Consider the following 20,866-nt stretch of genomic DNA (forward strand, 5'->3'; position numbering starts at 1 on the left):
AGGGATGCTCTGTATTCTTGGTGCTTGGGGTGGGGGGCAACAGTGGGAGGGCTTCTAGTGTCCTGGCCCCACTCCTGAGGGCACCTGGTGTTTTTGGCCACTGTGTGACACAGAGTTGGACTGGATGGGCCGTTGGACTGATCCAACATGGGCTTCTCTTATGTTCTTATGGCAGACTATTTGGTATGAAAAAGACAGTTTAAATGGCACTGTGAGAGAAAGTGGAAATTCTTTCATTACCAGGGGAGGAATTGTGGAACAAACAGCAGCGAATTGAAAGTTCTGTATGGCAACTGAATCGATGTAATAATTTATACGTGGGAGGGGCATTCTAGAATGTTTTGGAGAGTATATAAGCAACCGGATTGGTTAGCCGCAAAAGGAAACCTGCCCGCCAAAGGACACGGTGGCTAGACACTGTATAAGTCGACACCAGCCTGAACATGGAACAACTCAAAGAAACGGTACAAAATCAGAAAACGTGGAGAGAGCTGGCCCATAGGATTACCAAGAGTCAAACACAACTCAGTGGCTAAGAACAACAACAATTGTGTCAGCGCTCTGAACTGCTGGCGTTTCATGCAAGAGTTCCCTTTATCTGAATAAGGTTCGCTCTTGCTGTGTTTGAGGCTTCGCCTGGTGTGGTTTATTGGACTTGACTCACCCGAGAACACGAACCCGAGATTTGGTTAACACTGACGAAACCCAAAAGGTGGCTGACATCTAGAAAACGCTATTGTTTAAGAGTCAATCATGATAATCTATCAGGAACACAGTTGTAAGGGCAGCTGCAGTTTAACAATAAGTTCTGAAATTAGGGGTGCTGTTCCAGTTCATGCGTGTGCTGTGGTATCCGGAATACCAGAGGTGAAAATCAGAAGGTGGACGCCGGTTTAAACAAACGCTGAGTTTAACATTCCTACCCTGCTGAGAGTTACAGCAGCAGCAGCAGTTAACTAGAACTTCCTTTTCGTTCTTCTAGTAAAGGTAAAGGTTCCCTTGCTCGAAAGCCAGTCGAGTCCGACTCTAGGGTTGCGGTGCTCATCTCCGTTTCAAAGCCGAAGAGCCAGCGCTGTCCGAAGACGTTTCCGTGGTCATGTGGCCGGCATGACTAAACACCAGGGCGCACGGAACGCTGTTCCCTTCCCACCGAAGTGGTACCTATTTATCTACTTGCAGTTTCTTGCTTTCGAACTGCTAGGTTGGCAGGAGCTGGAACTAGAGACGGGAGCTCACTCCGTCACGCGGCACACTCGGGTCTCGAACTGCTGAACTTCCACAGCCTGCAGTTCAGCGTCTTAACCACTTGAGCCACCGCAGCTCCTTTTTTCGTTCTTCTAATGCATAGTAAAGTCTGGATTGGAATAGCATGTGGTTCATCCAGAGCAGGCTAAAATCCTGGCCTGGATCAAGGAATGGAGTAGGTACCACATATGGGTCAGAACATAGGGTTGCCAGTCCTTTGGTTAGAATCCCCAGCAGCCAGGGTGGGGGGTGGGGTGGAGACCTGCTGCCAGCCAGTGTGATGTCGTGGTTAAGAGTGTCGGACTAGTATCTGGGTGGACCCAGGTTTGAATACACTCGTGCCGTGGAAGCTGGTTGGGTGACCTTGGGCCAGTCACACACTTGTAGCCTAACCTACCTCACGGGGTTGTCGTTGAGAGGATAAAATGGAGGAGAGGAGAGGAAAAGGTTGTAAGCTGCCTTGGGTCCCCACTAGGGAGAAAGTTGGAGTACGAATGAAGTAGATAAATAAAGACATGCCACTGCTTTTCACAGCCACCTCCAAAAAACAACGTGCCCTTCAAGGTAAAAGTGAGGTTAGAAATAATACCATGCATCACTGCTTAAATTTCTCTCTCTCATCATCTATCTGTCTGTCTGTCTGTCTGTCCGTCCGTCCGTCCGTCCGTCCGTCCATCCATCCATCTATCTATACCAGCAATTTGAACTGCAAAACAACAAAAGTGATTTTTTTGGTCATTCTTATCATTTTCGTACATGATCAGGAAGGCCATTTTTCTCCCCCTATTCTCTTTCCTCTTGACAAGAATCCCTAAAATTAAGCCTAGTTAAAAATCGACTGTGATGTCTGGACTATGCTTATTTTTGTGATCTAGCCCGATTCTGTTCCATAAATGTGTTGCCATTATCTTGAGTAGTGTGTGGGTTGTGCTCACCGACTTAAATGGACTTAGAAAGCTCCAATCCTGTTTAGGACGGGACTTTTTACTGTCTGTTCTCCACTGAGTGTGTATTTGTGTGCGCAAAGTACCATCAAATCGCAGCCAACGTACAGCGGCCCTTCATGGGGTTTTCAAGGCAAGAAACACTGAGAGGTGGTCGGCCACCGCATGCCTCTGTGGAGCAACATGGACTTCCTTGGTGGTCTCCCATCCAAATACTAACCAGGGCTGACCCTGCTTAGCTTCTGAGATCAGGCTAGCCTGGGAGATCCAGGTCAATCCCAGTTCCCAGTAAAGGTTTAAAGGTAAAAGTCTCCCTTGCTCGAAAACCCGTCGAATCCGACTCTAGGGGTGCGGTGCTCATCTCCGTTTCCAAGCCAAAGAGCCAGCGCTGTCCGGAGATGTTTCCGAGGCGGTGAGGCCGGCATGACTGGACGCCAAGGCTCACGGAACACTGTTCCCTTCCCACCGAAGTGGTCCCTATTTATCTACTTGCAGTCTCTTGCCTTCGAACTGCTAGGTTGGCAGGAGCTGGGGCCAGAGACGGGAGCTCGCTCCGTCATGCGGCATTGACAGTATCTCCCAAGCATGCCTAGATTAGCGATTTGTTTCGGAGCCGGTGGTTCGTTCTTTGTTCACATGGACTGCTCTCCAGAATGTATCCCTACTCCTGCTGTGGATCGACATTAACTGTTTGTAATGTATTCATAAGCTGCCGTTGAATGCGTTACGGGTTGTGAAACATCTGATTAAAAAGCTATGTTAAGCTTCATCCTGGGCTAGGATCCAAATCCATCCAATCGTATTCCTAGCCCAGGAAGCACCTAGCCAATCACTTTACAGCAAGCTCCCTGAGCGGGAACGTCTGTGATTGGTCCTTATCTGAACAACCGTATTGGTTGGTATTTGTACAGTGGGTGTGGCTACATTAGCCGGGAGAGTTTAAAAGTAGGGGAACTGCAATGCAAAACCTGAACCGCAGAACCGTTCTGTTCTGGCCATCAGATGTTGATCCGTGTTGGAGTTGTGTTCGAGTTGAAGAATAAAGTTGTGTTCTTGCTGAATCACTCTCCAACTTCTTTGTTAAGCGAGCGACTTAACACTGTTATGGAAATCTATTCTTAGTTTGTCGTCAAGCTCACCACCGCCAAGCAGCAGGACCACTTCTTCCAAGCCTCCCACCTCGAGGAGCGGGACGTCTGGGTCAAAGACATCAAGAAAGCCATCCAGTGCATCGAGAGAGGCAAGAGGTTCTCCAGGAAATCGACTCGGAAATCTATCAAACTGCCTTCGTCGATCAACCTGGGGTATGTTGAGGGAAAGGTCTCTGGGGTTCGTTCCAGCAGAAGTCCACGGTTGGGCTGCACATAAACATGTTCTAGCATCCTAAAATAAGGAACCCAGACATACAAACAATGAGAGGAAGCTGCCTTCCTTTTGTTCCTTTACAAAATAACTGCCTGCAATGCACAAATGGACATAGGACTGCGGCTGATTTGACTTTTTATTTTATAAAGCAACTGTGAGGCAAAGATTTTAAATGGAGAAGTGGTTCTGTGTCTGCTCTAAGTCTTTCTCTGGCCAAAGCACCTCCCCCCAAACACCGAGTCTTCAAAATGCAAGTTGACGCTGGGGAGGGGGGTTTGCCGACCTCCAGGTGGGGCCTGGAGAGCTCCCAGAACTACAACTGACCTCCAGATAGTGTGGCAAATCTCCGTGGGTGGCTAGAGACCTCCCACTGTTACAACTGAGGTGCTACTGGACCCGATTCTAGGTGTCCTACAGCAGACCAAGATGGCTGCCCTTAGTAACCATCTCTGTTTTATTCCATGGGGCTTACTCCCGGAAAAGTATTGTACCGTAGGCTGCCTCCTAAGCGCTCGCCAGCCCAGGAATCTGACCCAGTAGGTCCAGATGTTTACAGTAAGCCAGGGCTCCACAGCATGGTGGCACTCACCAAGTGTTTTTAGAAAGGGGGTGGGTCCTAGGGTTGCCATTCCCCGGTTGGGGGCGGGGGATCCCTCAGTTTTGCAGGCTCCCACCTGCCTCTGGCCAGCTGTCCGGCAGGAGGAACCCCCCCTCCAACAGCAACGTCGCCAGAAATAAACATGACGTGCCTACATCACCCGGAAGTGACGTGGACATGTCGGTGACATCGAGGGGGTGACGCTATGGTTTGGGGGCAGAACTCTATGGTTTGAGGCTGATTTTACCATAGAGTTTTGCCCCAAAACCAGAGCGTCGCCCCTGACATCACCGATACCCGGGTGACGTAGGCACAGCGCACAATGTAACTTCTGGTGACATAGGCACTGTGCATGATGACACTTCTCGCTCCTGGAATGTCCCCCCCCCCCCCCTCACTGGCATTTCTGACAGACTTGGCAACCCTAGTGGGTCCAGGTGGGTCTTTTGCCCAGCAAGGCTTTTGATTGGCCAGCGAAGATCTGATTAGCTGTGCAGCTTTTTAAAAAAAAAACACATAAGAACATAAGAACATAAGAGACGCCAATGTTGGATCAGGCCAAAGGCCCATCCAGTCCAACACTCTGTGTCACACAGTGGCCAGAAATACCAGTGCCATCAGGAGGTCCAGCAGTGGGGCCAGGACACTAGAAGCCCTCCCACTGTTGACCCCCCCAAGCACCAAGAAGACAGAGCATCACTTGCCCCAGAGCCCCTATCTATACCTTATGGCTAATAGCCACTGATGGACCTCTGCTCCATATGCTTATCTAATTCCCTTTTGAAGCCGTCCATGCTTGTAGCACCCACCACTTCCTGTGGCAGCGAATCCCATGTGTTAATCACTCTTTGGGTGAAGAAGTACTTCCTTTTATCCGTTCTAACCCGACCGCTCTGCAGTTTCATGGAGTGCCCACGAGTTCTTGTATTGTGAGAAAGGGAGAAAAGTACCTCTTTCTTTACCTGCTCTTTCCCATGCATAATCTTATAAACCTCGATCATGTCACCCCTCAGTCGTCTTTTCTCCAAGCTAAAGAGCCCTAAGCGCTTTAACCTTTCCTCATAGGGAAAGTGTTCCAACCCTTTTATAATTCGAGTTGCCCTTTTCTGCACTTTGCTTTGGCACCAGCTGCCTTCCCACCAGAGCACAAGGATCTCCACTGTGTGACTGAAGGTAAACTGCGGCAGCCATTTTGTTCGGCTCTGCCTCCTGCAGCAGCCATTTTGTGGCTGTGCTCACCGCACTGTGTTGAAGCTCCAAAGGTGTCCGCAGGCCCAAAAATGGTTGGGGACCCCTGCAGTAAACTATTTGCCGATGTAAAACCAAAATGTCTGGTGCTCTGATCAAAGGGCCACTAAGTGCTCAAAATGCCAGGCATTGAGAAGGGAATCAGACTCTGAGGGTTGCTAGCTGTATTCTGAGGCTGAGAAGACTTAATAATGACTACGATATGACATAATGTGCTTCTGTAACTATCACTCGCTTCTTTACCCGCACAGGACTTTGTATCTCTCAATGAAAGACCCGGACAAAGGAATAAGGGAAATGAAGCTGGAAAAAGACAAGAAAATCTACAATCACTGCTTTACAGGTACAGAGCCCTTATTCGTCTCCTTTGAAAAAAGCCCCTAAAGGCCACTACTGGCTGTCCAGCTATGCATTGTTGGGGTGCCAATCCACACATTACGGATCCCTGCATGTGTGCCATAATCCTAACCTGAATTTGGCACTGTGTGATGGGAACTGAGATTAGGGGTGTGCGTTCGGCTATATTTGAGCTAAAAAAGTAGCTGAGAAATACCTTAGCGATATTTTTTGGCTACTCTTTCAGCCAAATATTTTTCGGCTATTCAAAATAGCTGAGCCACAAAAATCTCCAAAATATTCGAGATTTTTGGGACTGCCAGATAGCCAGAGTTAAAGGGTGTCCCTCTAAATACCTTCTGGGTGAACTTGCGGCTTGGAGAAGGCATTTAAAGGGACCATGAGCCCTTTAAATTTCTTCAGAGCGACCTTGCGGCTTGCAGAAGGCATTTAAAGGGACTGCAATGTTTTTAAACTCCTTTCCCCCCTTCCTTTGAAAACAATGGAGGATGGGGACACTTTCTTTGGGGGCCCATAGAATTGGACCCCCAGTCCAATCTTTTTGAAACCTGTGTGGTGTTTTTTTTAGGAGAGGCACCAGCAACTATGCTGCAAATTTGGTGCCTCTACCTCAAAAAACAGCCCCCCCCAAGAATAAACACATTCATGGCTGAGCAGAGACTTGATATTTGCCCCCCCTCCGTTAGCTCTAAAACGTTTCATAAAGAGAAAATCTCAACTAGCCTGATACGCACCCAACTTTTCATCAAATAGGCTTTCCATTTACCCACCCGGGGTGGGGGATCACCAAGCCCACGGCCTCAATTTCCCGCTCTAAGGAACTGAGGAGTTGGAGAAGATAACCTCCATATAGTGACGCTCTAGGAATTTCCCCTAATTTCTTTAGTAGTCATTGGGTGCCTTCAGACAGGGCATTTACAATGGTATAGGTGCTGGTTGGAATTGGTGTACTTACCAGTGTTCACATGTAGAACATCTGCCTTCCGTCCCTAACCGTTGCAAACAGCCTTTAACCGTTGTATTCTGCTACTAGGTCCCCAAGTGGTAATATCCTGAGTGCACCGGTTGTAACCGCTTTACCCCCTGTCTGATCGTTCTCCACCGTTGTAGAGCCACTTCAGTTTGGAAGCCCGAGGCTTCTGCTTTTCGCCCACCATTTTTTTTGTTAGGACGGCAGTATGCGCTTGGGCGAAGCTTCGCCCTGGCGTTTGTTTAAAAAAGAAAAGAAAAAGGTCCTTAGTTTAAGGTTTTAGAGGAGTCCGGGACCTCAGGGAGGCCAGTTTGGTCTTTAAACTTTAAAGGTAAGTCCTCTCTTCAGGGGTTTTTGGGATGGGGTGTTTTGCGCATGCGTGAAGATTGCCATTCTGTGGATGGCTGCCTATGCGCATGCGCAAACTGAGTTTTTTTAAAAAAAACGCCGACTCCCGCTGTGTGTGAACGGGCATACAGTGATGGGCTCCGCAGACAGGAGGTAAGTGTGGTCGCGTTTCAGCTGTCTGAAATGCCCCGTCTGAACTAGAACTAGATTGAGAAGGCATTTGCTCACCCGCAAGCTCTCTGGTGTCCTTTAGAAGAAGTGGTTTTACCTCAGAGGTAATAAAAATCCGTTTTAACAATCATATTACAGTTTCCCAAATAATCGCTTTTGTCTAGCAGAGACCGTGGAACAGACCTCGAAAAGAATGTCAACAAAAACTTCTGAGTATAAAACATCGTAGAAACCATTTTGATCTTCTTTACATCAATCTTGACAGCCGGTACCCCCATTAGAAAGGATGTGGCGCTTGACCTGCCATTTAGAAGACCAAAGAAATGTTTTCCCTCTATACGGAGAGATTTCAGGGAAAACAGTAAAAGGGTGATATTTAACAGAATCTAGGTCATCACTCAGATAATCCCTATTATTGGAGGGCTCCTCCTCACGTGAACAGATTTTATTTGTATTTGTATTTAGATTTAGCACACTTGGTATTACAGGTGCAGGAACTGCAATTTTTTTTGTAATAGAATCCAAACTGCTGAAAATCTTCTCCAGGGCGTCAACAATCAGAAGGGTCTGTGAAGCTAAAATCTGGAGTAAATCTGAGGATAATCTCTTTAGTAGAAACCTGAGAGACTAGGGGAAGCAGCCTAGAGCGGCACCCGGAAGTGACATCACATACGCCCCCAAACCCCGCCCTCCCCTGGCACCGTGCCCCAAATCACATGGCATTTGCCAAGGCAGCACTGGGAACCCTATCATCAAGGCCTTTAGGTCTCTGAACCATAGTCCCAAACTGAATAGAAGGTCTCTTATGATATTTTTCACTGCTCAGTCAAGGGGAGACTTCCTGTCTTCCTTGCTGTTGCAGACCACAGCGTTTGTTTCCGTGTTTCACACCTGGTCCCCCGTCTTTGCTTCCTTTCCTGCTCCACGGTTTCCTGCGTCATCGACTGGCTACTGTCGAACAACTCTATCCGAAACCGCCCAGAGGGTCTCGTGCTGGCGTCTGCCCTGTTGAACGAAGGATATTTTCAGCCTGCCGGGGATGCTTCCAAGAGTGCGGCAGAAGGCTTGGCGGAATCGTCTTTCCTCGATCACGAAGACGCCTTCTATTACTTTGTACGTGGACGCTTGCGGGCTTTTTTTGATAGGACCACCAGAGCATTTCCTAGAGCGTGGCTCCTCAGCCTCGTTCGCCCTGTGAGCGCTCTTGAGATTTTGACAAGGGATAGTGGGGTCCCACCGCAAAATGGCTGCCAGGTAGGGTTACCAGGTTCCCCCCCCCCAGCCACTGGCAGGGGATGGTGGGGGTAGGGTTTCCAGACCCAGATGGGGAAATTCCTGTACTTCTGGGAGACCCCCCCCCAGGTCCCACCTGGAGGTTGGCACCTCTGACTTCACCGCAAAACAGAAGTTTCGATCCGAATATCCCCCTATATTAGGACAGGCATTTATTTTTTATTCCTTTGAAATAAATTTTTATTTTCAACATGTAACAGTGAAGAACATAACTATAACACGATAAAAAGAGCAACGCTGGCTTTGATACATCAATACAGCCGACTGACACCCTTGAAATAACAGGGGAGGCATTATTATGCACATGAACATGTCATAAACCTAACAGCTTACATCAGCTCATAAACAGGTTAGTCGCATTAGTAAAAAAAAGAGGCACTTTAAGGCCGAGTTCAGTTCAGACTGTCTCACAGAGTGGCCAACCAGTTCCTCTGGAGAGCCAACAACAGGGCAGAGTGGACGAGGCCTTCATAAGAATATCAGAATAGCCCTGCTGGATCAGACCAGTGAGGGTCCATCTAGTCCAGCATCCTGTCTCACAGAGTGGCCAACCAGTTCCTCTGAAAGACCAACAACAGGGCAGAGAGGACGAGGCCTTCACGAGGACATCAGAAGAGCCCTGCTGGATCAGACCAGGGGTCCATCTAGTCCAGCATCCTGTCTCACGCAGTGGCCAACCAGTTCCTCTGGAGGGCCAACAACAGGGCACAGAGGCTGAGGCCCTCATAAGACCATAAGAAGAGCAGTTTGGCAGTTTGGCCCGGCAGCCAAACGTTTCAGGAGCGTTTCAGTAGTGGATTAAAGGGGTGGGTTCACACGGGCACATCTGTCAGGCCTCCCCCAGCTGTACTCAAGCCGTCTTGTGCCGCTTCCATCCCGAGTTTAAAAAGTGCCAGGTGAAAGTGGTAGCAAACCGTGTGTAGAGCGGGGCGATTCCGGTTCCCTGCATGTGAACGCAAGCGCTGCTAAGGTGGGAACAACCCGCAGTCGTTGATAATAGGCGCTGGCTCTTTCCACGGCAGGCGGCCATGCGCATAGGCGCATGCAGCGGAACGCAGTAACAGCTGCAAACAGCCCGCCAGGGGTGGGCTGGCAGTGCGAACGCTCCCTTGCGCTTCCTCCACGGTTTCCTCCCGCTTCATTCGCTGCAGTGTGAAGGGGAATACCGCCACCAAGCCGTTCCGGGTCTTCTTTGCCACGACTCCCAAGCTCTTCAAATTGCCAGTCTGAACCCGGCCTAAACTTAAGAGGAACTGTTCTATCCTCTATAGGAAAGAAATACACAGACAGGCATTTATTTCTGAAAGGATGCTCCCGTCAGACCCAAAGGGGCCTTCTGAAGGACCCCCTGCTCCAACGAGGTAGAGGAAAGCCAGGATTGGGGAAGAGGTAGATTGCAGGCAGGGAATACAGCACCGCCCACTTTCCCCTGTTCTTCTAGAGTGAATCAAGCTATATTTGAATGTTTCATTTATTTACTATTAATCTGTTTGCAAAATGTCTGTCCCGCCCGAAAAGTACGGAGACTGACGCAGTGACTTCAGCTCATACTTTTATTGTAAGCGAAGAACAAGACAAACTCTACCGGCTCGCAGGCCGGCTTCTATTCCCGGTAAGCCCCACCCCCAAAACACACCCCACACCACTGATAGGTTATTTACATTGGTCGGGCGTTCCATAGGTCCTCGCTAAGATCCTAGCCCTCAGAGAGGTGCGGCTAGGATCCGCTCAGGCCATTGTTCTCTGGGGCGAAGCTCGGACCGCGTGGAGGCCCGGCCTTGTACGCGGTCGAACTTCCATACATAACACCACCTCTCTGCCCTTTCTAGGCTAAACAGTGTAAAATGTACGGATTTGACTACTGCTTTGGCTTTTTGAGGGTTTTTTGTTGTTTTTGCATTTTTCATATGTGAATATAATTGTGTGTGTACCTAGAAGTCAAGGCGACTTCTGGTGACTGACCCCTACTGGGGGTCTGGAGGTTATTCAGAGAGGTGGCTGAATAACGCCTGCCCCCGCCTCCCACCTCTGGTATTCCAAGGAGGTCTCCCAACCAAGGACTTGCCAGAGTTGACCCTGCTTAGCTTCCGAGATCGGGCTTGCCTGGGCTATCCAGGTCAGGCCGGCGGCTGCTTTGTTAAACACAGTCTGAAAGATGAGCTTCAGCTTTTGGGATTCCTCGCTGTGGCCTGTAGCCATTTTATCAAATGGTCCTTCCGGAGGAGCATGACTTGGCGCTTCTGCAGCGCGAGCCTCCATCCGGTGCCGTGGCTTCAGGAAAGCGAGCGGCGATGAGTCAATAGCCGTGGAGCAAGCCTCAGTGAGCAGCTGCTTCTCGGGAAAGGGTTTTGGGTTACTCGCTGGAGGTATTCTGGTCACACTTTGCTCTTTTAAGGGTTTTTCTTTTTTTAATATCCTCGATGGTTAACCACATACATGAGGCAAGCCCTTTCCATAGCCTTTCTGAAAGCATGAGCTGAGGCAATGCTTCTTGGAGTTGTTTGGTCTGCATGCCTAATTCTAGCTAATGCATGCAAAAGAACGGAGGCTCTCTCCGTCTCTCCCTCCCTCCCCCTCTCCCTCCCTCCCTCCTCCTCTTTCTTCCTCCTTCCCTCCCTCTCCCTCCTTCCCTCCTCCCTCCTTCTTTCCCTCCCTGCTGGATCAGATCTGTGATCCGCCTAGTCCAGCATCCTGTCTCACACAGGGGCCACCCAGTTCCTCTGGAGGGCCAACAATAGGGCAGAGAGGCCATGGCCTTCCCCTGATGTTGCCTCCTGGCTCTGGGATTTAGAGGTGTATAAGAACATAAGAAGAGCCCTGCTGGATCAGACCAAGTGGTCCATCTAGTCCAGCCTCCTGTCTCACACAGTGGCCAACCTGTTCCTCTGGAGGGCCAACAATAGGGCAGAGAGGCCATGGCCTTCCCCTGATGTTGCCTCCTGGCTCTGGGATTTAGAGGTGTATAAGAACATAAGAAGAGCCCTGCTGGATCAGACCAAGTGGTCCATCTAGTCCAGCCTCCTGTCTCACACAGTGGCCAACCTGTTCCTCTGGAGGGCCAACAATAGGGCAGAGAGGCCATGGCCTTCCCCTGATGTTGCCTCCTGGCTCTGGGATTTAGAGGTGTATAAGAACATAAGAAGAGCCCTGCTGGATCAGACCAAGTGGTCCATCTAGTCCAGCCTCCTGTCTCACACAGTGGCCAACCTGTTCCTCTGGAGGGCCAACAATAGGGCAGAGAGGCCATGGCCTTCCCCTGATGTTGCCTCCTGGCTCTGGGATTTAGAGGTGTATAAGAACATAAGAAGAGCCCTGCTGGATCAGACCAAGTGGTCCATCTAGTCCAGCATCCTGTCTCATACAGTAGCTGACCAGTTCCTTGGGAGGTCCAACAAACAGGGCACAGAGGCCGCGGCCTACACTAATGTGGCCTCCTGGCTCTGAGATTCAGAGGTTGACTGCCTCTGAATGTGGAGGTTCCCTTTAGTCCCCGTGGCTAGGAGACACTGATAAAGGTATCCCCCACTTAGCAGTACAATTCCTTCCCTCTGTTGAAACAGGCCGACAGTGGGTTCTTCTGTGAAGGAAACTCAAGCGATGACGACGCAGTCCTCTGTGAAGAGTTCAGAGGCACAGTGATCAAGCAGGGATGTCTACTGAAGCAGGTCAGTGTCTGCCTCGTTGGCTCAGCATAGAAATGAGATCATACAAAAGGTAACACCGATCTAAAATTTTCTGAGTAGGGTCGTGGCTCAGTGGAGAAGTGTTTGTTTTGTATGCAGAAGGTAAAGGCACTAAAACATTGACATATATTTAGAAGCTTAGCAGATCCTCTGAATTCCTTCCTTCCTTCCTTCCTTCCTTCCTTCCTTCCTTCCTTCCTTCCTTGTTAAATCGCTAGCCCTTTCCCTTACAGATATTCAGAGAAACGCCTAAGCCCAGGGGTCACTTTGAAGAAAAAGAGGTGCAGGAGCTCATTAGCATAACTCATTAGCATAACTTATTTGCATATGCCACACCCCCTGACCTCACCGGAAGTGTTTCAGAAGGCAACACCCACCGTTCAGGCTCAACTGGACTGTTTTGGATTGCTAGCTATTGGGGAGGGGAACGTGCAGATCTGTCCTCGCAGAGGAGGGAGAGCTTGTACCTGAACAAAACTTGGTCTTAAAGGTGCCACTGGACTGTTTTGGACCAGGGGGCCGGGGGAGGGGCTCTGCAGCTTACCTGGCTGTTTCTTGCTCTGACTGAGGGCTGCTGGGAGCAGAGGGTGGGGCTTGTTGCATGTGCCCGCCCCCTGGGCTCTTTACTGCCGGAGCTCCGCTCCTGTGCGCTCCTACAGGAAATGACCCCTGGCTAAGCTAAGCCTATTGTTACCCTCTAGCGATATATCAATATTTGTAGTAAAAAAGAGAACAAAACCAAACCACTTGTCTTCGGGGGGGGGGGGGGGGGGGTCTGGAGGCCAGGGGGGGAGGGACTCCAGAGTCCAATGATGGTTGACTACCACAGGACTATCCCCATCCAATGACGGGAAAGTGGGCTGGAGGTGGGTGTGATTGGGCAGGACAAAGAAAAGCAACAGAAAACAATTATACACAAGGGAAAAACTGACTCAGAATCAGCTTCTGGGAAACAACCAGGGTAAACCTGGTTTCAAAAGGGTCAGAAAGAAAAGGGAGGTAGGGGGACACACATGAAAAACAGACAGAGTGAAAACTGAAGGCACAAAAATGCATGTGGAAGTCGGGACAAATGGAAGCCGTGTGGGGCGAGAACCGATGTTAAAAAAAAAAAAAGCATGCAAGAAAGGTCCAGCAGAACAGGCTCGAACGAGTTGCCTCCAATGCCCCCTCTAATCCGTGGAGTCTTGTGAGCAAAAATCCTACTTTGTGAGCTCCTGGAGTTAAAGTTGTGAGCGATTGTGATTTGGCGGCTGCACAAATTAGCTTCTTCCGTAGCCATCCTTCCCAAGCTGAGACAAAAATGTGAGCGCTGGGGGCTAAAAACGGTGAGCTAGCTCACACTGACTCAGCTTAGAGGGAACACTGGTTGTGGATAAGAAAGGCGCCTTAAAGATGGCTTTATTTAGTGGGTCAGACACTTTCATGCGTCAGAGCCTGCCTCAAGCTTGCTGAGGAGGCTCCCACTCAGTGGTAGTTTTGCATTTGTTTCCGTAAAGTGGAAAGCCAAAACAATCAATTTCTTCCATTTTATTTAGGGGCATCGGCGGAAGAACTGGAAAGTGCGGAAGTTTGTGCTGAGGGAGGACCCTGCTTACATCCACTACTATGACCCTGCTGGGGTGAGGGAGCCCATCTGTGGGTGGTTTTGCCGTAGAATTACCTGGAAAAACCCTTTAGGAATGCAGCTATCTTCAGAAGGGATAAGAACATAAGAACATAAGAGACGCCAATGTTGGATCAGGCCAGAGGCCCATCCAGTCCAACACTCTGTGTCTCACAGTGGCCAGAAATACCAGGTGCCATCAGAAGGTCCACCAGTGGGGCCAGGACACTAGAAGCCCTCCCACTGATCTTGAAAGGCACCTGTGATAGGACTAGCCACACTAAGTTGGCATCTCTTCTCTGGATAAGCAGTAACTTCAAGACTGTGTTTTCAAGTACATTTCATTGTCATTAACGCAACCTCTGATTCAACAGCAAGGGCTAGTTTTGTTTCTCACTGGTGGTATTAAAAGTAGTATAGAAACATAAGAGAAGCCATGTTGGATCAAGCCAATGGCCTATCCAGTCCAGCAATCTGTGTCACACAGTGGCCAAAACCCAGGGGCCATCAGGAAATCCACCAGTGGGGCCAGAACTCCAGACACTCTCCCACTGTTGCCCCTCCAAGCACCAAGAATACAGAGCATCACTTGCCCCAGAAATAAGAACATAAGAGTAGCCATGTTGGATCGGCCAATGACCCGTCCAGTCCAACACTCTGTGTCTCATGGTATCCAAAACCCAAATGCCATCAGGAGGTCCACCAGTGGGGCCAGAATTCCAGAAGCCCTCACACTGTTGCCCCCTGAGCACCAAGAATACAGAGCACCACTGCCCCAGACATAAGAACATAAGAGAAGCCATGTTGGATTGGCCACCAGTGGGGTCCACCAGAGGGGCCAGAACTCCAGAAGCCCTCCCACTGTTGACCCCCCCAAGCACCAAGAAGACAGAGCATCCCGTGCCCCAGACCGAGAGCTCCCATCTATACCTTGTGCCTAATAGCCACTGATGGACCTCTGCTCCATCTGTTCATCCGATCCCTCATTGGGTCATAAGAAAAGCCATGTTGGATCTGACCAGTGGCCCATCCAACACTCTCTGTCACCCGGTGGTCAAAACCCAGGCGCCATCAGGGAGGCTGCGCTGTTCTTGAGTCTTCCATCTGTCCTGACAGTCTTCCAGGGTCTGTTATGGGATGACACATTTCTAATAATTGTGCGTCACAGAAAATGTCTCCACTCACTTTGTCACAGTATGGCTCGAGTCCTGTAGGACCCTGGAGGCCAAGAAGATTTTGGAGGTATCAGCTCTTGAGTGTCAAACCTGATCTGATGAAGGGAGCTTTGACTCGTGAAAGCTTAGACCCCCCCCAAAAAAAATCTTCTTGGTCTCTAATGTTCCTACTGGACTCCAATCGAGCTGTTCTACTGCAGAGGCTCAGACCAACACAGCTACCTCTGAAACGATCTTCATGGCAGTATAAACCTCCATCAGGTCGCGTCTTCCTTCATGGCCTTCCTGCCCAGTCGTGGAACTCCAAGCTCCTACCAGCTTATCCTCGTGAGCTTCCCCTCAGACCGCATCGGCACCCACACACATCACTGTTATTCAGGGCTCTTTTTGTACAAAAAGCCCAGCAGGAACTCATTAGCAATGTTCCCTCTAAGCTGTGGAGTCTTGTGAGCAAAAATTCTACTTTGTGAGCTACTGGCATTAAAGTTGTGAGCGAGCAATTTGGCTACTGCATCAGTTAGTTTGCTCTGGAGCCATTCTTCCTGAGCAAAGACAAAAATGTGTGAGCTGGAGGCTAAAAAACTGTGAGCTGGCTCACACTAACTCACCTTAGAGGGAACGCTGCACTCCTGTGTTACCAGAAGTGTGGTCATCCAGCCACACCCACCTTTCCCTTCTTATTCTGTTTACCTTGTTTGTTGTCCAAACCTAGGGCCTTTTTTGTAGCAGGGACTCCTTTGCATGTTAGGCCACACACCCCTAATGTAGCCAATCCTAATGAGTTCCTGCTGTTGGGTGTGGCCTATTATGCTAATGAGTTCCTGCTGGGCGTGGCCAACTCGGGAGCCAGCCGGAACTCCGCTCCTGTGCGTTCCTGCCCCAAAATAGCCCTGCTGTTATTGCTTCCAGCTAGCTGAAGTGGCTGCAGAGATCAGTTGCCGACCAAGGAAACCACTCTTGTGTTTCGAATCCCTTTCAGGGAGAAGAGCCTCTGGGAGCCATTCACTTGAGGGGCTGTGTGGTGACCGCAGTTGAAGACAACCCCAATGGTAAGCAAGAAGCAGGCTGGTTGTTATGCCCCCAGTGTAGGGTTGCCAAGTCCTCCTACCTGGCTGCCGGCAGGGGGACTCCTGATCCTTCCTGTAGTTCTTCTGGTGCATGCGCTCTGCATGCACGCCACAATGACATCACCTGGAAGTGATGTCATTGTGTTTCTGCCATTAGGGGTGATGCTCTAGGTGTTGGGCAAAAGTCTATGGTTTTTTGGGCCTCAAAACCATAGAGTTTTGCCCAAAACCTAGAGCGTCACCCCAAACTTCAGAAATGTGATGTCACTCCCAGATGATGTCATTGCGCCAGCCTCGGGGGCGCCAGGAGGGAGCTTCTCAGGGGTGGGCCTTCCCCTGCCAGCCAGCTGGACCACGGCAGATTGGGGGCCCCAAAATCGGGGAATCCCCTGACCCCACTGGGGGAATGGCAACCCTGTCCCAATGCCTGTTGCCTCATTTGGAAATAGTCATTCAATACCATTAATTCCTTCATCCCTAACTGGATGCAAGCCAAATACTCACACAGTTGATGCCAGAACTGGGGCTTCCGATGCCATTTCAACCAAGCCAGCATACAAGTTAGCATCTTTCACTCTCCAGACTGCAGAGATCAGTTCCCTTGGAGACTCTATGGCCAGGGTCTCCAACATGGGACCTTGGATTGGGTCTTTTTTCCCAGCTCTTACAGATGATAATTACCTTTACCAGTTACTGGTGTTGTATGCGGCTCTCTTTCCTTAATTATACTTTAACTAGTAGCAAAGCCCGTTGTAAAAGGAATACAACGAGCACTAGCAAGATGTCGATCTGACCCTCCTTTTTGGCCGCCTTGCCTTCTATGGTGCCAGTCATCGTCCACTCGCAGCCTGCCCTGCCACCTGCAGTCGGCTGTGGGTAATGATGACCGGTGAGGCAGCGGCATGGTCGGCCTCGGTCTCCTTACTGTGCGGCTGCCAGATGGTTGGACCTGTCTGTCGCCTCACAGCACACTGACGGCAAGAGGTTGGCTGCTGCTCCCATGGGCTCAGAGCCTGGCCAGCTCCTTGCACCCTGGTGTGGCTGATGATGACCAGTGTGACGCCGCCATGTTTGACCTCGGCCTCCTAATAACAAAGGGGATGGACACTGGTGGAGTGTCCATCCCCTTTGCCGACTCTCCAGACTGAGGCCAAGACGTTGGCTGCCGGCTCTGTGGGCAGGACTGAGGCAATGCAGCGAGGCAATGCAGCCAGGGGATTGGCAGACCTTCTGAGTGACAGATCAGGCAGCCAACTGATTTGGGAGCGCATGGAACATTGCCACCCGAAAAAAGAATTATATATAAGGAGAGATGTGACTTGATTACTTTGACCCTGCTGTTGTTTATAATGACTTTCTTCATCCTCTTCATATATATGCCCCAGTGAAAATTCATTCCGTTCCCCTGAAGTGGGGCTCAGTTCTACAAAGGCTTATGCTGTAATAAAATCTTGTCAGGATCCAATGGGTTACTCCGAAATAATATTGACCACAGTGTTGCCATTGCCAGCTTCCAGATGGGGCTTGGAGATCTCCCAGAATTCCATCTGTTCACCGAGATAGTTCCCCTCAAGAAAATGGCTGCAGCTACAGAGAGTGGATTCTGTGGCATTATACTCACCCTGTCCTGGCTCCACCCTCAACATTTCCAGGAATTTCCCAACCTAGAGCTGGCAACCCTAATTTACTGTGATACCATCAGTGACTCTTCTGATGTTCAGGTGAAGGAGAGGCTTTTATGTAATGTACATTTCTTTTCTTTTTTCTAAATGAAACCCTGACCTGGATGGCCCAGGCAAGCCTGATCGCATCAGATCTTGGAAGCTAAGCAGGGTCGGCCCTGGCTAGTATTTGGAAGGGCGACCTCCAAGGAATACCAGGGTCATGACCAATGCTCCCTCTAAGCTGTGTAGTCTTGTGAGCAAAGATTCTACTTTGCGAGGGACTGGCATTCAAGTTGTGAGCGAGCGACTTGGCTACTGCATAAATTAGTTTGCTCTGGAGCCATCCCTTCCCGAGCGAAGACAAAAACGTGTGAGCCGGAGGCTAACAAACTGTGAGCTGGCTCACACTAACTCAGCTTAGTGGGAACACTGGTCGTGACGCAGAGGCAGGCAATGGCCAACCACCTCTGAAATGTATTTTGCCTTAAAAACAAGTCTAGCTCACCACCTAGTGGTGCACAACGCTAAAAGGAGCTAGAACTTCTGGCTGCCAGACAATCTTAGGATCTCCTGGCTATTCTACACACAATGCCATGCAATACTTAATTAATTAATTAATTTTCTAAATGGAAGTGGGTTTGGAACCGTGTCAAAATCAGAAGTCTCTCTCTTTGTAAAGAAAAATGAAGTGGAAGGAAACCTGTTCGAAATCATCACCGCCAACGAAGTCCACTATCTGCTGCAAGCAGCCGCTTCTGCCGAGCGTACGGAATGGATCAAGGCCATTCAGTTGGTTTCCAGGACTGGGAAGTAAAATAAAAGAAAGGAAAAAGCCACCCACTGAAGCAAAGGAAACATCTTGTGTCCAAAGAGATTTTTGTGTGTTCTCTGCAAACTTGGTCCCAGGGTGGTTCCAGGTTCACTCCCCCCCCCTTCCAATAGTCTGGCCTAAAATCCGCATAATATTTAATGTACAATATTTAATATGTCATTGCTTCTCTGTTACTACCACATCAACCCCACCCCCCATTTTCTTCAAAAAACTAAACAAACCAAAGGGCACATTCACAGCCCCCCCCCCCCCCCGCACACGCACACCCCTCCCCAAATCTGGCCTCTGATGAACACTGGATTTTGCTGTGTGAAAGATGAAATCTACTTGCAGATGGTTGCTAAAGTGCATTATTAAGCCTACGGGAAAGTGCCCCAAATGTTTTCTAAATCTTTTTCATTTGAATAAGGAATAAGCCTTAAATGTGACTTATTTTCTGCACATGACAGTGAAAAAGAAAAACCAAAAAATCGCTCCCTGTATGCAGTGCTCCCTCTAAGCTGAGTTAGTGTGAGCTAGCTCACAGGGGTTTTTTTTGCCTCTGGCTCAGGAAGGAGGATTCCAGAGCAAACTAATTTAGGCAGTCGCCAAATCGCTCACTCACAACTTTAATGCCAAGGAGTTCACAAAGTTAGAATTTTTGCTCAGAAAACTCCACAGCTTAGAGGGAGCTTTGCCTGTATGTATGTAGAAACCCTGTGGAAGTTAACGAACTCCTGTCTGTACTAACAGCTATGGTCAAAGATCAGAAGCCGGGGTCTTGTTGTCATGGAAATATACATTTGGGAGAGAAAAAAACAAAGCCGATTTGCTTATTCTTCCTGACTCCTGTTTGTTTATGTATCTTTTGGGATGAGCAAATGGGAAAGAGAATGGTGATTAGGTTTTTAAAGTATTCGGGCTTTTCCTAGCCAACTCAGGGTTGCCAGAACTGGGTTGGGAAATACCTGGAGATTTTGGGGGCGGAGCCTGGGGAGGGCGGGGTTTGGGGAGGGGAGGGGCCTCAGCAGGGTACCGTGCCATAAAGTCCGCCCTCCAAAGCAGCCACCTTCTCCAGGAGAACTGATCTCTGTTGTCTGGGGATCTGTTGTAATAGCAGGAGATCTCCAGCCACCACCTGGAGGTTGGCGACCCTAATGCATCATGGTGGTGGTGGTGGTTGAAATCGGCCACACAAGAAATAGCTGACAGCTCTGAAAAAAATTGTAACACGAGGAGTCTACACACCTACACATTAGTAAGGTCCAGGGTTCCCTCTAAGCTGAGTTAGTTTGAGCCAGCTCAGAATTTTAGCCTCCGGCTCACACTTTGGCTCCTTGGGAGGAAAGTGATGGCGAACCTAAACAGCATGATAAAAAGTAGAGACATCACCCTGCCAACAAAAGTCCGCATGGTCAAAGCAGTGGTATTCCCAGTAGTCATGTATGGCTGCGAGAGTTGGACTATAAGGAAGGCCGAGCGCCGAAGAATAGATTCTTTTGAGCTATGGTGCTGGAGGAGACTCTTGAGAGTCCCTTGGACTGCAAGAAGAACAAATCAGTCAATCCTCAAAGAAATCAACCCTGACTGTTCCCTGGAAGGCCAGATAATGAAACTGAAGCTCAAATACTTTGGGCACCCAATGAGAAGGGAGCACTCACTGGAAAAGACCCTGATGCTGGGAAAGATTGGAGGTCAAAGAAGACGGGGATGGCAAAGGATGAGATGGTCAGACAGTGTCATCGATGCAACGAACATGAAATTGAGCAAACTTCAGAGGACGGTGGAAGACAGGATCTGGTCCATGGGGTCGCGAAGAGTCGTACTCGACTGAGCGACTGAACAACAACAACACACGTTTCTGTCTCAGCTCAGGAAAGATGGCCCCAGAGCAAACTAATTTAGGCAGTACCCGAATTGCTCGCTCACAACTTTAATGCCAGTAGCTAACAAAGTTAGAATTTTTGCTCACAGGACTTCACAGCTTAGAGGTGAGCATAGGTAAGGTCCACACACCTTACTAATCGGTGCCTTTTAACTTTCATTATTATCAATTTTCATGTACAAAATTTGCAACCTGCCTTTCTGCCCTTACAAAGGCCACCGGGGCGCCTAACAATTTCAAACATATATGATAAAAAACAAATTTTAAAGCCATCTCTTTTTTTCCATTGGGAAACCCAGCAAAGATAGCTTTTGCAAAGTCCTCTGGCGCATATTTGAAATTCTCCCCACTTTCAGTCTTTCCCCTTTCTGTAAGATACGTCTGTCGGTGCAAGAGGTCCAGTTGCACAACTCTGCTGTTGCGTGTGTTCATTTCC

General features: G+C 49.3%; 1 protein-coding gene across 1 annotated transcript in view; it reads left to right on the forward strand.

Annotated features, from left to right (window-relative positions):
• Nucleotides 1-18,807, forward strand: part of PLEK (pleckstrin) — a 40,982-nt gene extending 22,175 nt beyond the window's left edge. The window contains exons 3-9 of the mRNA XM_015416549.1: nt 3,312-3,493; nt 5,652-5,744; nt 8,176-8,359; nt 12,100-12,204; nt 13,761-13,844; nt 15,983-16,053; nt 18,410-18,807. Of these exons, the coding sequence (XP_015272035.1) occupies nt 3,312-3,493; nt 5,652-5,744; nt 8,176-8,359; nt 12,100-12,204; nt 13,761-13,844; nt 15,983-16,053; nt 18,410-18,548 (858 nt within the window). The 3' untranslated portion in view covers nt 18,549-18,807. The remainder of the gene's footprint in view (nt 1-3,311; nt 3,494-5,651; nt 5,745-8,175; nt 8,360-12,099; nt 12,205-13,760; nt 13,845-15,982; nt 16,054-18,409) is intronic.
• Nucleotides 18,808-20,866: the final 2,059 nt, after the last annotated feature.

Source organism: Gekko japonicus, unplaced genomic scaffold (assembly GCF_001447785.1).
Source record: "Gekko japonicus isolate JY-2015 unplaced genomic scaffold, Gekko_japonicus_V1.1 scaffold3122, whole genome shotgun sequence".
Taxonomy (NCBI): Eukaryota; Metazoa; Chordata; class Lepidosauria; order Squamata; family Gekkonidae; genus Gekko; species Gekko japonicus.